Raw genomic sequence first — 13,485 nt, 5'->3', positions numbered from 1 at the left:
TCCTTGTTTGGATCAATAAACATCCAATATCTTCTTGGCTATAAATTGAGAGATTTATTGAACATCTCTCCTGTCTATTACTGTGCTGAGTTATGCCCTTCACTAAGCTTTCCAAAAAAACCTTGGTTATTCATATATACTTTCTGGAGACTCTTCTCATGGTGTCCTTAAATTAGACATAATTCATAGGAATAATCCATTTTTATTCTCCATTTTAAAGATTATGAAGCCCTTTCTTGCCCATAGCCCTGAGGGAGGAGTATAGTGATGTATGACTCACTCTGAACTTTCACCATCCTCACCCTGGTCCACTTCCTTATTCCCATAACTCTCCTGCCCTCCCTTTTGCTGTGCTGTGTGTTTGACAAAGAGAAAAGGCACTAGAGAATTGGTGTCGAGATCATACACTTTAGAAATTAGACCCTACCCCATTTTCTTAGCCATTATCACAAAGATATAATTTCCTTTTGGTCCAAATCTTTCAGATTTCAAGATGACCTTTTCTCATGGGCTCCAATTCTCTAAACTCCCTAATTAATGAGTCTTACTTATAAGCCCCTCACACTGATCTTTTCCCTCTTTTCCTATCACTTTCTATTGACTTTTTATATTCTACTTTGTATATGGAAATGGTTTTTTGTATTAAATCACACTGATCATTTCTCTCTCCCCTCTATAACTTTCTGCTGACTTAGAAATTATATATTTTATATTCTACTTTATATATGAAAATGATTTTTTGTTGTATGTTAAATAACACTGTTTTTTTCTCTTTTCTCCCTATAACTTTCTGTTGACTTAGAAATTATGCATTTCATATTCTACTTTATATATGAAAATGATTTTGTGTTAAATTTAGAATTTAACATTTAAAAAATTATTTCCAATTTATCGTGTATATAGCTTGCTTGTACATTGCTGCTTATTTGTACATTGCTCTTTTCAAGTTGTCTTTTCCATTAGATTGTAAGTTCCTTAAGGGCAGGGACTGGCTTTTGCCTTTCTTTGTATCCTCAATGCTCAGTACAAGGTCTGATATATCGTTAAGTGTTTAATAAGTACTTATTAATCGAGTATTGTCTAATCCTTGGTATATTTCTTTTTGCATATTTGACTTCACTCAAGAGGTTTTTGGCTTTTCCTGCTAGGGTGACTGCTCTGCATGGGATTGTCATAGGTTTAAATAAATATGGATTTAGCCCCACTTTTAAGGGAAGCTCATTTTTTAGGTCACAATTAATAGAAATGCCATCAAATCTGTCTTCAGACCCTAGCTTGATTTTAGGCACCAGTAATTTTCTATCAGCTGAAGATTAACATTAATAGTAAGAATAGCTCATGTGGGCATATGATGTTGCCTTGTAAAGGACCCAGATAAAAACCAGTAGAACTCTGGGTTACAGAACTTTAGAATGAGGTGAGATTTGTTTGACATCTATTACAACTCTATAGAGTTAAAAAGATGGATGTTCAAGGTATGGTCTACATAGAAGATACTTGATAAAAAATGAGGATTAAAAAAAACTTAGAAAATATTGGCATTTTCAGAATTTGCACCGATACTTATTAAAAAATCATCATGTTTCTCTTGGAAGACCATAAAACCCAAGTGGCCATCTTATTGTTCATTTATATTTGCACATGAAAGAATACAAAATCTTCCTGTGCGATAGAAAACCTTCCCCCCAATATAAAGTAATTATTACAACTTTGCTGAGATAAAAGCAACATTCATACCAGAGCTAAGTCAGGTCCATCTTTCCCAAACAGGAGGGACTCGAATAAACAGCAGAGGGTGATCACTTTGCTGATATCCACTTGAGGGATAGCTTGAACGCACTTTTTACTGACAAACTTTAAGCCTGGCTCGACATAACGATTAAATAGATTTAGTACATATTCCCATGTTTCATCATTCAGCTAAAAGGAAAAAGGAAAATAATTGAATAGTACTAAAAGGTATCTGTAATAATACATTTCATACATTTACTGCTGGGTGATGCAGTAGCTAAGTATGTGGAGTCTGGAGTCAGGAAGATTTGAATTATAATCCATCCTAAGACACTTATTAGCTATGTGACCTCAGCCAAGTTTCTACGCCTATGTCTGCCTCAGTTCCCTCATCTGTAAAATGAGGATAATCATAGCAAGTATCTCCTTGAATTGTTATGAAGATTAAAGAAGATAATAATTGTAAAGTGCTTTGAATAGTCTTGCACTATTTCATTATTTATCCTTTGTTTCTAAAGAGGACCAGGGACATCATGGATGATGTTTTGACTTGTAAGTGAATTGGACTTAAGTGAGACAGAGGTGCACAAAGTCTCTCTTCCAGAGTCACTGGGGTCTAGTGACAGGATAAAAGTCAGGATGACTGGCAATGGCGTGGGATGCAGTGAATGACCTTGGGATCTTCAACATCTGACTAACCTCTAAGCACTCCACAGAGCCTGTTTCAGCTGCCTTCAAAGCTGTTGGAATCAATTATTCTCATCCTCTCCTTATGCTGGGAGAAGTCTTCACATGATTGAGGTAGACATCCCCATAAGTTATCAACAAATATGAGAATCTGTAAATTACCCTCAGCCTGGGTTAGTCTATCTGCCAAGACAGTTTACTGAGATGTCACATTGTGATACAGCTTCTTGGAGCCACAGGTGAAAGCCGGGTGGCAGGTGGGCACCACAGGTAGATGAGAAGCCCTGAAAAGTGTTCCACAGACCTCACACCAGAGCTGTTAGTGCTTTCTGAACTCTCCTTGCACATAAATAAATGTTAGCAATTATTATCATAAGTTGGTCCAACAAGGTCTGGTGGGAAGAACATTTGACTCTGGAGTCAGTTCCTTTTTACTACTGGTATGGTTTTAGACAAGCCATTTAACTTTCCTAGTCCCTCAAAAAGGAAGTCCTGCACACCAGGGGACAACATCCAAACACATTCTTCACTGTGGAAAGGGGAGAGAGAGAGAGAGAGAGAGAGAGAGAGAGAGAGAGAGAGAGAGAGAGAGAGAGAGAGAGAAAGAAAGGGAAGAAGGGAGAGAGGGAGGGAGGAATGACTCTCAGTATAACTCCTTGGTAGTTATTTTGTGTGAGAATACTGACTGACCTCATCTCATATGAAAAAGAACTAACCTCACTTCATTGTGTTTGGAAGCATTCTTATTATATAGTTGTTTCCTATAAAACCAGAAAGCAGGAGTATGTAGCACTTTGGAAGTCTTCTAAAAATTTATTTAGGATGAGGAGGATTATTTTAAAATGTTTTGAAATGCTTACAATTCTCAGTAAGGCTGAAGATTTTGCAATAACCAATTCTAAATGGTCATATCAGAAACTTACTTTGTCAGAAAAACTTGACTTCCATGTCAGGACATATGGCATCCATTTTAATTCTTCGGGATCCACAAACACCATCCCACAGCGACTGACTGTAGCAGGAGAGGCAACCCTTAGATCTTGTACCTGAGATGGAAAAAAAATCCCGATAAAAGCTATTTATAATATTTTCTGCTTCCTCATAGTCTGATATTTTTGACTGAGGCTGAACGATATTGATTTAAAAGAGGGAAGAGGAAGGAAGAAAGAAAGAGGTGAGTCATGGGATAAAAAAGGAAAACTCAAGCAAATTAATAGAGGAGAAAAAGGGAAAAGTTCCATCCTGCCTCAATTTCACAGAGGTACACTTGGACTAAAACATGTATTTTTGCCCCTTTGGCCCGAATATTTCCTACCACATATATAATACTATGTATGAAATAGAAGCAGGGTTAGGCATGGAGGCTTAAATTAAACCAGGATGCAAAGTTGGAGGGCAAGATGAGGAAGCACAGATGTAGAAATTATCGATGGCAAGAACATAAAAGGCAAATGAATTGTGGAATTGGATGACCAGTTCTACCCTTGAGGTTTGGGGAAATATCCTGATCAAAGCAAATCACATTAGGTCTGCTCTACTGGAAGCACCATTGACAACACATTCTGGAATACTGTGGTCTCATCAACCCTCTTCCCTTGGACCTTTAAACTCAGACCATTTTACTTAAATTTAAGAAGAAAAGGTGAGGAGGTCCTAACAAGATCTTGGTCCTTTCCTGGTCAGGGAGATGCTCACTGACACATTCCAGATCATAGGTAGGATCATAGTATCAGAGCTGCAAGGGGCCTTAGTCTAGAAAACCACAACTTGGGTTTGGCTTTTGAGGCGGTTATTGCTTCTGCATGGGTTAGGAAAAACTGTTTGGAAATTATCTTCTGTCCTAAAATTGGGGCACGATACCATCTGGACTCTCAGAGGATAGAGCCATTCATGATGAGGCAGCCCAGGTTTTTGTTAACTATCCCTGCTGAGGGAACCAAGCTAGGCTTAGGGGAAGGGGAAATGTCCTCAAGTATCCGCAGCCTAGTATTCAAATGATTGAATTAATGAAGGCAGAAAGTAGGTATTGAGTACTAACTATGTGCCAAACAATGTATAAATAGAAGCATAAGACAATCTCTACCCGTAAGGAGATTCCATTTTACTGGGTAGACTACACATGGGGAAGATTTCAGCTGCAAGTCAGAAAAGTCCCAAGTGCAACAGCCAAACAGATAGTCTGTTTCCACTTTCTCTACTCCTTTGGACTGTGAGCTCTTGTGTTCTTGATCTGAACTCAATAACCCAATATGCTATCTGCATCCTTGACTTTCTTGTCTCCTGGCTACAACCGCTACACCTCAGATGCTGATCTCTAGATTTCTGATCCCATTCTGGTAAAAACTGACCCTGATTCCTCATTTGGACCATACTGTGACTTGGATTCACCTTCCCTTGCTACAGAACAGTCCAGCTAATATTCAACCAATAAGTCAACAAGAATTCCTCAGTTCTCAATTCAATGTTCAATTAATCTGTTGCCCCTGGTACTATGTTAAGTTCTAGAGCTAAAGAAGTAAAAACAGCCCTTTCTTTAAGGACCTTGCAGTTCAATAGATGATGGTCTAATGTGTACATACATACATGATATAGACAGTGTAAAGGGAAAGTAACTTCAGAAGGAAGGAAATAATGGTGGCGTGGACTGGGAAAGGTCTTCTTCAGAAGGTGGCATTTAAGCTAAATCTTGAAGGAAGCCAGGGAAATTAGGAGACTGAAGCAATAAAGCAGAGTATTCAAAGTAAGTGACCCACCCAATGTAAAGATACGTAAGCGGGAAATGGAGGGTCAAGTTTGAAAATTTCATGAGAGTCATTATAGCTGGATTGCAAACCAAGTAGTGGGAAATCAAACATCGGAATGGAAAAGTTAAAGGGTCCAAGTTATGCAAAGCTTTAAATAACAACAGAGAACAAATAAATTGTTTCAAGAATAAAAGAAAATGGACAGATCGGCAGAATCATGGAAATCCAATCACTATATCCTAAACTAATTAATATCATCAGTTCTAAAGTAATTCAATGAGCATACTTTACCTCAAATATCATATGAATTTGAGGAGTGAGTTTAATTCTTTCACTATTGGCCAAACAAAGCATCTTATTGTCATCCAAAACGGTGTTCATGTTTTCAATCCAAAGCGCATCCACAGGCCCATCACTGATGATCCATTTGTGGTCTTCTGAAGTATCATTCACTGCTGCTCGGACGCTTAGTGCCATCAAACCATCTTTCCACTCCAAGGTTAAATTGTTCACTTCCCCATACAGTTCACCCATTGTAATGGACTTTGGATTCAGAATATATGTCTTAACTGGCTGATAAAAGGCCTTTTGGATTCCCATTTCATGTAACACCCCTAAGGTTTCAGCGAGAATTTGGTAAACTGTGGTCTTTCCTCCTCCTGTTGGCCCAACAAGCATGACGCCGTGTCTTACGAGCATGGTTTCATAGAACTGTATAACTTTGTGAACCATACAGGCCTCAGGCTGAAGCTCTTGTTTAGTCATGACTTCTATAATTGTTGACTGAAGAATACCGTAATCATGTTCTGGAATAAGGACCCCGGGGAAAAGATCAGAAATGATTCCACTGGGAAGAAAAACAAACAAAATTTAAGTCAATTAGAAAACATGGTTATGTATTTGGATATTTATTTTCTTTTCATTATATTCTATTTTCATATTTGTAACATTCAAATGGTTGAAAATTATATTTTTTCTTATTTTTATATTCTATTTTCATATTTGTAACATTTAAATGGTTGAAAATAATATTTTTCCTCACTGGTCTCCTTTTTGCTTGAACTCTTGAAGTACTTATTTTGAAATACACAATGCTATGAAATGAAAATATAAACACAATATGGTGTTTACAATCTATCGTGCTATTTGGTATTGTTTCAAGGATTAGTTTTGTTTTCCCAACAAGATTGTAAACTCCTTGGGAGAGGGACAATATTTGTTTTTGTCTGCCAGTGTCTCCTTAAGTGATGAATGAATAAAATCCCAGTGTCAGAGGAGACTGCTCTACTATATTGGGATCAAACAAAGCATCCTTGCACATACTGATATTATCCTAAGAGAGAAGATGAGTTCCTTCAGTATGTTAGCACATCATAGGAATATAGGTCTGTATTAAAAAAACAAACAAACTGTCAATTAGGACACACTACAAGAAATGGACAGGAGCCTCTCTTTAAGATATAAATAACCTTTTTAAAAATTAAAATGAACAGAAAAAACCAACCTCTCAATGTTGCCCCTCTCTGCAACTAAGGCTTTTTTTAAAAATCATTGACATAGCCCTTCATCTCTCAATTGGAGATGTCCACCAGTGAGTCAATAGTGCAGGACTCAAGCTTGAGAAATTTAGGGCTAGGAACAGAGTGTGGAACACAACATAGAATTCTCACTCTGTTGTTATTTGCTTGCACTTTTTTTCTTTCTCAGTTTTTCTTTTTCTTCCTTCTTAATCTGATTTTTTCTTGTACAACAAGATAACTGTATAAATATCTATACATATATTGGATCTAACATGTATTTCAACATTGGACTGCCTACCAGTTAGGGGAGGGGGTGGGGGAAAGGAGGAGAAAATTTGGAACAAAAGGGTCAATGTTGGAAAAATTACCTATGAATATACTTTGGAAATAAAAAGCTTTAATAATAAACCAAAAAAAGAGAGAGAAATTTGGGCTAGATGTTTAGAAGTAAGAATCATTTATATATGGATTATAGTTGAACCTAAGAAAGTTGATGTGTTCACCAAGAGAGAAGGTAAAAAAGATTAAAGAAGAGAATTTTCTGATAGTGGATAGAGAAGTCCTGGTTTCAAATTCTGCCTCTGATAAACTGTCTATGTTGCAGTGTTCTCTTCTCTAAAATATAATTGTTCTCTGGGAGCAGATTTCTTGGGGGAGCTTCGGAGGCAGCCTTAGTTTCAGTTCAGAGTAATAATCACCTCAAATGCAGCCAGAAATAAAGTCCAGTCCTTTATTGTCTCTTCCAAAATAACCCAGTTAGCTTTTTTAGAGGCCTATCTCCCTCCTTAGTTCCAAGAGCTCTTGTCGCTATTCCTCTGCCTCTGCCTCTGCTAGCTTCAGCCTCTTGCTCCCAATGTCTCCAGCCAGCACAAAGTTGAAGTTGGAATGAATTGACTCCACCTCCCAGAGAGTGGGATTGTGGGTTCTCTAGTGGGCTCCTCCTCTAGTGGGCTTGTCCTTTAGTGGGCTTGCCCTTCTGACTTGTGAATCTCACACTGAATCCTGGCTCTGAATTTCCTGGAGTCTCTAGTTGGCTTGTGAGAGCTCCTTATATATGATCTCTTAAAGGTGTGAACTCTAAAGGTGTGAGCGGTGTGAACTCTAATGTGTGAGTTAATGTGTGAACTCCAAAGGTGTGAATTCCAAAGGTGTGAACCAAGTATATAAGCATTGTTTCTATCAATGTGACCTAGCACCCTGTTTTCAAACAGGTTTCTGGACCATAATGTTTCTAACCCGGGAGTTCCCTATCTCAGAGAAAGTACAGGTATGGCTCATGAATCTAGAATAGACAGAATTATACTCTTTAGAAACAAGATGATTTTGTGATCCTATTTTCAAGAAAAATGACTAAATAGAAGACAATTTTCTATCCAATATAGACTTTATTCTCAACTAACAGAGAGAAGAATGATTTTCTTATATTATTTAAAAAAAGAAAAGAAAATGACTGTTCATAACATTACCTGAAGAGAAGGGCATCATCTGTTAGAAATTTGGGTAGATTGGAATCTCTCAAGGCTCTTATCAACACAACATCTTCGTTTAGGTTTGGGTTCTCTCTCTTGAGGGACCTAAATTTAGAAGACAGAAAGAGTCAAAAATGGGGCTGCTGAACTCTTTGAAATCTCAGCTTAAACAATATATGAATAGAAAATTAGCACGGGGAATAAAAGTTGATTGTTTTGTTTTTCTTTTACATGGTTCCAGAGAGCAATGGGTTTGTGCCTTAAATGAAGTAGCATATGATCAAGTATAGATAGTTGTACATATGTAAATGTATTGTGATTATTAGTGACACTGTATTTTGGCTTAAAGTTTTAGGGGCTAGGAGTTGAGAGGCTCAGAATGCATAGCAAATAAGAACAAATGGATTCAGATGCCACTTCTGACACTCAAATCTCAGTTTTTTCATCTGTAAAAATCTGTTTGTAAACAGTAAAAATATCTGTTGTGCTGTCATAAGATTGCTGAGAATGTCAAATGAGATAATGTATATAAGATATTTGCAAACTGATATTTTATATAAATATATTATCATAGACATTAATGTCTATGATAATATATTTATATAAAATATAATTCTATATAATATTATAATATAGAATTATAATATTCAATGTAATTATTATTGTGCACTGACTCTTAAGGGAAGGTAGATATATTTGCCTTGGTGGAACAGATAGAATTAAAAACAATAGGTAAAGAATGCCTACAGAAGTTGTATCTTTCCTGATCCCTATTAAAGATGGTGTCTTCCCCAACAAAATGATTTCAGAAAGGCCTGGAGAGACTTACACGAACTGATGCTGAGTGAAATGAGCAGGACCAGGAGATCATTATATACTTCAACAACAATACTATATGATGACCAGTTCTGATGGATCAGGCCATCCTCAGCAACGAGATCAACCAAATCATTTCCAATGGAGCAGTAATGAACTGAACTAGCTATGCCCAGAAAAAGAACTCTGGGAGATGACTAAAAACCATTACATTGAATTCCCAATCCCTATATTTATGCCCACCTGCATTTCTGATTTCCTTCACAAGCTAATTGTACAATATTTCAGAGTCTGATTCTTTTTGTACAGCAAAATAATGTTTTGGTCATGTATACTTATTGTGTATCTAAGTTATATTTTAATATATTTAACATCTACTGGTCATCCTGCCATCTAGGGGAGGGGGTGGGGGGGTAAGAGGTGAAAAATTGGAACAAGAGGTTTGGCAATTGTTAATGCTGTAAAGTTACCCATGTATATATCCTGTAAATAAAAGGCTATTAAATAAAAAAAATAAATAAATAAATAAAGATGGTGTCTTCCTCCTGAAGCTATCTCCAATGTGTTCTGTAAATATCATTTGCACATATGTAGTTGTCTGCCTGTCATCTCTCTCATGAAACAGCACGAACTGCCTTTTGCATTTTTTTGAATTTCTTGCATTTTGCACAGTGGCTGTCACTTGGTAAGTGCTTAATAAGTGTATGTTGACTTGGGCAAAATGGCTTTGAACCAAAAAGGAGTGGAAGAAAGAACATTCCCACAAAGATCTGCCACGCCTGCGAATACCCCATGCAATATGGGAAGGCTTGAAGCCTAAAGGACCTATAATCCACGGACAAAAATGACCAGAAAGACAGTCTGCTATGAAACTCCTGGATTGCAAGATCTACCTGCGAATGCACCAGTGATGGGTAACAAAGAGGGACGAATCAGAGATCCTGATGTAATGACTTCAGATATCACTGAGCTGGGGAAGACAGGACTCATGATTTTGAAAGCAACAGCCTTATTCAACAGGAAAAGAACAGACAAAAGGAGAAAGGAGAGTAGGAAATGTATACTGAGGAGATATATTCATGTAAATAAATCTAAGAGCTTTTGGGGGAAACATGTTTTTGGAGAGAATAAATGAAGAAACAGAAACTGAGATCATCTTGAGGATGTATTCAGACCACATAGAGGACTTAGAAAAGGAACTTGGTAAATCTAGCCAACCAGTCATGATATTTTAGTCCCGGAGAGAGGAGATAACTCTCATTGTATGAAAATCATGTGGAAAAAATATGTGACATGTTTTTCATGAAAATTTCATTCTTCTATTACTGTTCTGTAAGAAATGACCAACAGGATAATTTCAGAAAGGCCTGGAGAGACTTACACGAACTGATGCTGAGTGAAATGAGCAGGACCAGGAGATCATTATATACTTCAACAACAATACTATATGATGACCAGTTCTGATGGATCAGGCCATCCTCAGCAACGAGATCAACCAAATCATTTCTAATGGAGCAGTAATGAACTGAACTAGCTATGCCCAGAAAAAGAACTCTGGGAGATGACTAAAAACCATTACATTGAATTCCCAATCCCTATATTTATTGCACACCTGCATTTTTGATTTCCTTCACAAGCTAATTGTACAATATTTCAGAGTCTGATTCTTTTTGTACAGCAAAATAACGTTTTGGTCATGTATACTTATTGTGTATCTAATTTATATCTTAATATATTTAACATCTACTGGTCATCCTGCCATCTAGGGGAGGGGGTGGGGGGGGTAAGAGGTGAAAAATTGGAACAAGAGGTTTGGCAATTGTTAATGCTGTAAAGTTACCCATGCATATATCCTGTAAATAAAAGGCTATTAAAAAAAAAAGAAAGACAATCTAAATGACAAAATAGAAAAAAAAAAAAGAAAATTTCATTCTTCAAAAGATGGGACAAATGACTAAGGAACTGCTATTCTGGACCTAACTCTAATCAACTACTTGTTGAAGTAGAAATAAAAGAAACTTAGTGCTTACTATCCAGGCAGCTAAACGGCACAATAGATAGAGTGTCAGTCCTAGAGGTAGAAAGATCTGAATTTAAATATTACCTAAGATACTTACTAGCTGTATGATATCTGGACAGGTCTCCACCTCTAAAATGAGCTGAGGAAGAGAAAGGCAAACATCTACAATATCTTTGTCAAGAAAATCCTAACTGGTGTCAAAGAGAGTCAGATATGATCAAAATTACTCAACAATAACAATAGCACGTGGTTTACTGTTGTGCTGGCAATATTCATTCTATATATTAATTTACTCCAACTGTCTATTATTGGGGCCCTAAAATTCTCTCTCATTGTGGTCATTTTTTTGTGTACTTGAAGTTCCTGTATTTAATGTACTTCAGAAGACAGGATAGGGCAAGTAGGGGTCATTGGTGAAGATGAGAGAGTAGAGAGTGATTATGCCAGTGTGTTGGGTAGACAAACAGAGGTGTATGATGGGGGGATATTGCTCATTTTGTGACAGCTTTGGAGTATAATGGCACACTTAACCATATTGGGCCACTTGAGGCCTTCTTACCCAGCCATGACCAAGACAGATTTCACTGCTCTCATCCCGAAGTCATAATGATCTTGCTGAGAGAGCTGTTCACTGCAAAGTTTATACATTTGAGTCATTTTTCTGGCAAGGATTTTACTGGATTCAAACCCTTCTGAATATAAAATCACCTAGAATTTAAAAAAAAAACATATTATGGATTTTCTAGTATAATATGCTTCTATACTAATTAGCATAGTACTTCCATGTTTTTTAAAAAAATAGTTATCTTAATGAAATACTCAATAAAGTCTGTAATATATCTGTGAGCTCTTACATCATTAAAAAGTAAATGGAAAGGAGCAGCTAGGTGGCATAGTTGGATGGGCATCAACTCTGGAGTTAAGAGGATCTGAATTTAAATCCAGCCTCAGACACTTAACCCCAATTGCCTCCAAGAAAGAAAAGTAAATGTACAAAAAGGTTTACTGTCGTGGCCTAAATCACTCAATAGAAAAGTAGCAGAAATGCTGACTTTGAGCTCCCTCCTTGACAAATGACACAATAGGGACAGGGAATAGATCTGTGACTTCTTTGGTAAAGGGAATTCTCCAACTCCATTTTCTCATCACATAAGAGTCTTAGAGAGTTGCCTAGAGCAGAGACTTTTCCAGAATTACATATTCATTCTGTGTCAAGGAGGGAACTTGAACTGAGATCTGTGAATTCAGAGTTGAAAAATAGGACCATTCCTATACTCAAAGAGTGTGCATTTTATTAGGAGGATAATGTATAAAAATATATATTTGTATATACATATATGAATATAGGTATTTGTATATTCACATTATATATGTACATGCATATATGTGTCTAAATTGACATTTATACATTTGTGTGTAGAGAAACAAAGAAAGAAGGGGAAGAAAGTGAGATAGAGAGAAAGAAAAAAAATTAGAAAGAATGGGGGGGAAGCGAGACAGAGGGACAGAGAGAGACAGAGACACAGAGAGAAATGTGATTTCAACAATTTAGGAAAGTTGCTCCACCAGAGCAGATCGCCACTTTCTCTGTAATGTATTCTGCCAGAACGGTGCCCAGTACACAGAGAGGTTATAGGACTTTTTCAAGCTCCCATGAACAATTATGTATCAGAAGCAGAATTTGAAGTTAATTATTTCTGGCTTTGAAACCAGCTGCCTAGCCACTATACCACAATGCATTTCATACATACATATATACAAATCTGGGCAAAAGACTGACTAAAGTTCTTAATCCCACTAATAATAATAATAGAAAGCATTTATGCTGTGTTTGCTATGTGTCAGATACATGATAGGTGCTTTACAAATTATTTGAGACTCACAATGACCCTGGGAGGTAGGTGTTATCTATTATACCCATTTTACAGTTGAGGAAATTGAGATAGAGCTGTTTATTGACTGCTTAAGGTCACACAAAAATGTCAGAAGTGGGATTTAAACTCAGGTTTTTCCAACTGCAGGCCAACATGGTGTCCCCTGTACCTCCTAACTGCTTACTAACAACTTTTAAAAAATTCTATTGCAAAGGATAATCAGATCTAAGCTTAAGAAAGAACCTGTGCTTTCCTCAAAACTACTTTGGGTGTGAAAACACTGACAAAGGGCAGGAAACATTGAAAAGCAATCTCTATAGACTTGTGGAATTTAGATATGTTATCAATAATGGAATAGATCATACAGTAATATATATATATATATACACACACAAGCATACATGTACATACATGCATACACAAACATCTATATACTATTATAAAGAAGTACATATACATAATACATAAGTTATTATAAAATAATAAAATAAAGAAAAACTCAGTTTAATCTGATTTTATAGTCGGCAATTCTGTCCAAACATGACATGACTGAATATATGTTGTTTGGTCAATGTTCAGATGTGTTTTAACTCTTTGTAACTCCAATTCTGGGTTTTTGGTTTT

General features: G+C 36.6%; 1 protein-coding gene across 1 annotated transcript in view; it reads right to left on the bottom strand.

Moving 5' to 3' along the window:
- DNAH6 (dynein axonemal heavy chain 6) overlaps positions 1–13,485 on the bottom strand; it is a 189,518-nt gene that overhangs the window by 109,689 nt on the left and 66,344 nt on the right. The window contains exons 31-35 of the mRNA XM_031949760.1: positions 11,547–11,695; positions 8,149–8,256; positions 5,454–6,009; positions 3,342–3,464; positions 1,738–1,920 (exon numbers count right to left, since the gene is read on the bottom strand). Of these exons, the coding sequence (XP_031805620.1) occupies positions 1,738–1,920; positions 3,342–3,464; positions 5,454–6,009; positions 8,149–8,256; positions 11,547–11,695 (1,119 nt within the window). The remainder of the gene's footprint in view (positions 1–1,737; positions 1,921–3,341; positions 3,465–5,453; positions 6,010–8,148; positions 8,257–11,546; positions 11,696–13,485) is intronic.

This window comes from Sarcophilus harrisii, chromosome 2 (genome assembly GCF_902635505.1).
Source record: "Sarcophilus harrisii chromosome 2, mSarHar1.11, whole genome shotgun sequence".
In the NCBI taxonomy this organism is placed as follows: Eukaryota; Metazoa; Chordata; class Mammalia; order Dasyuromorphia; family Dasyuridae; genus Sarcophilus; species Sarcophilus harrisii.
Note: the sequence above shows the minus strand (reverse complement) of the source record. Positions and strands in the feature narration are given on the sequence as shown.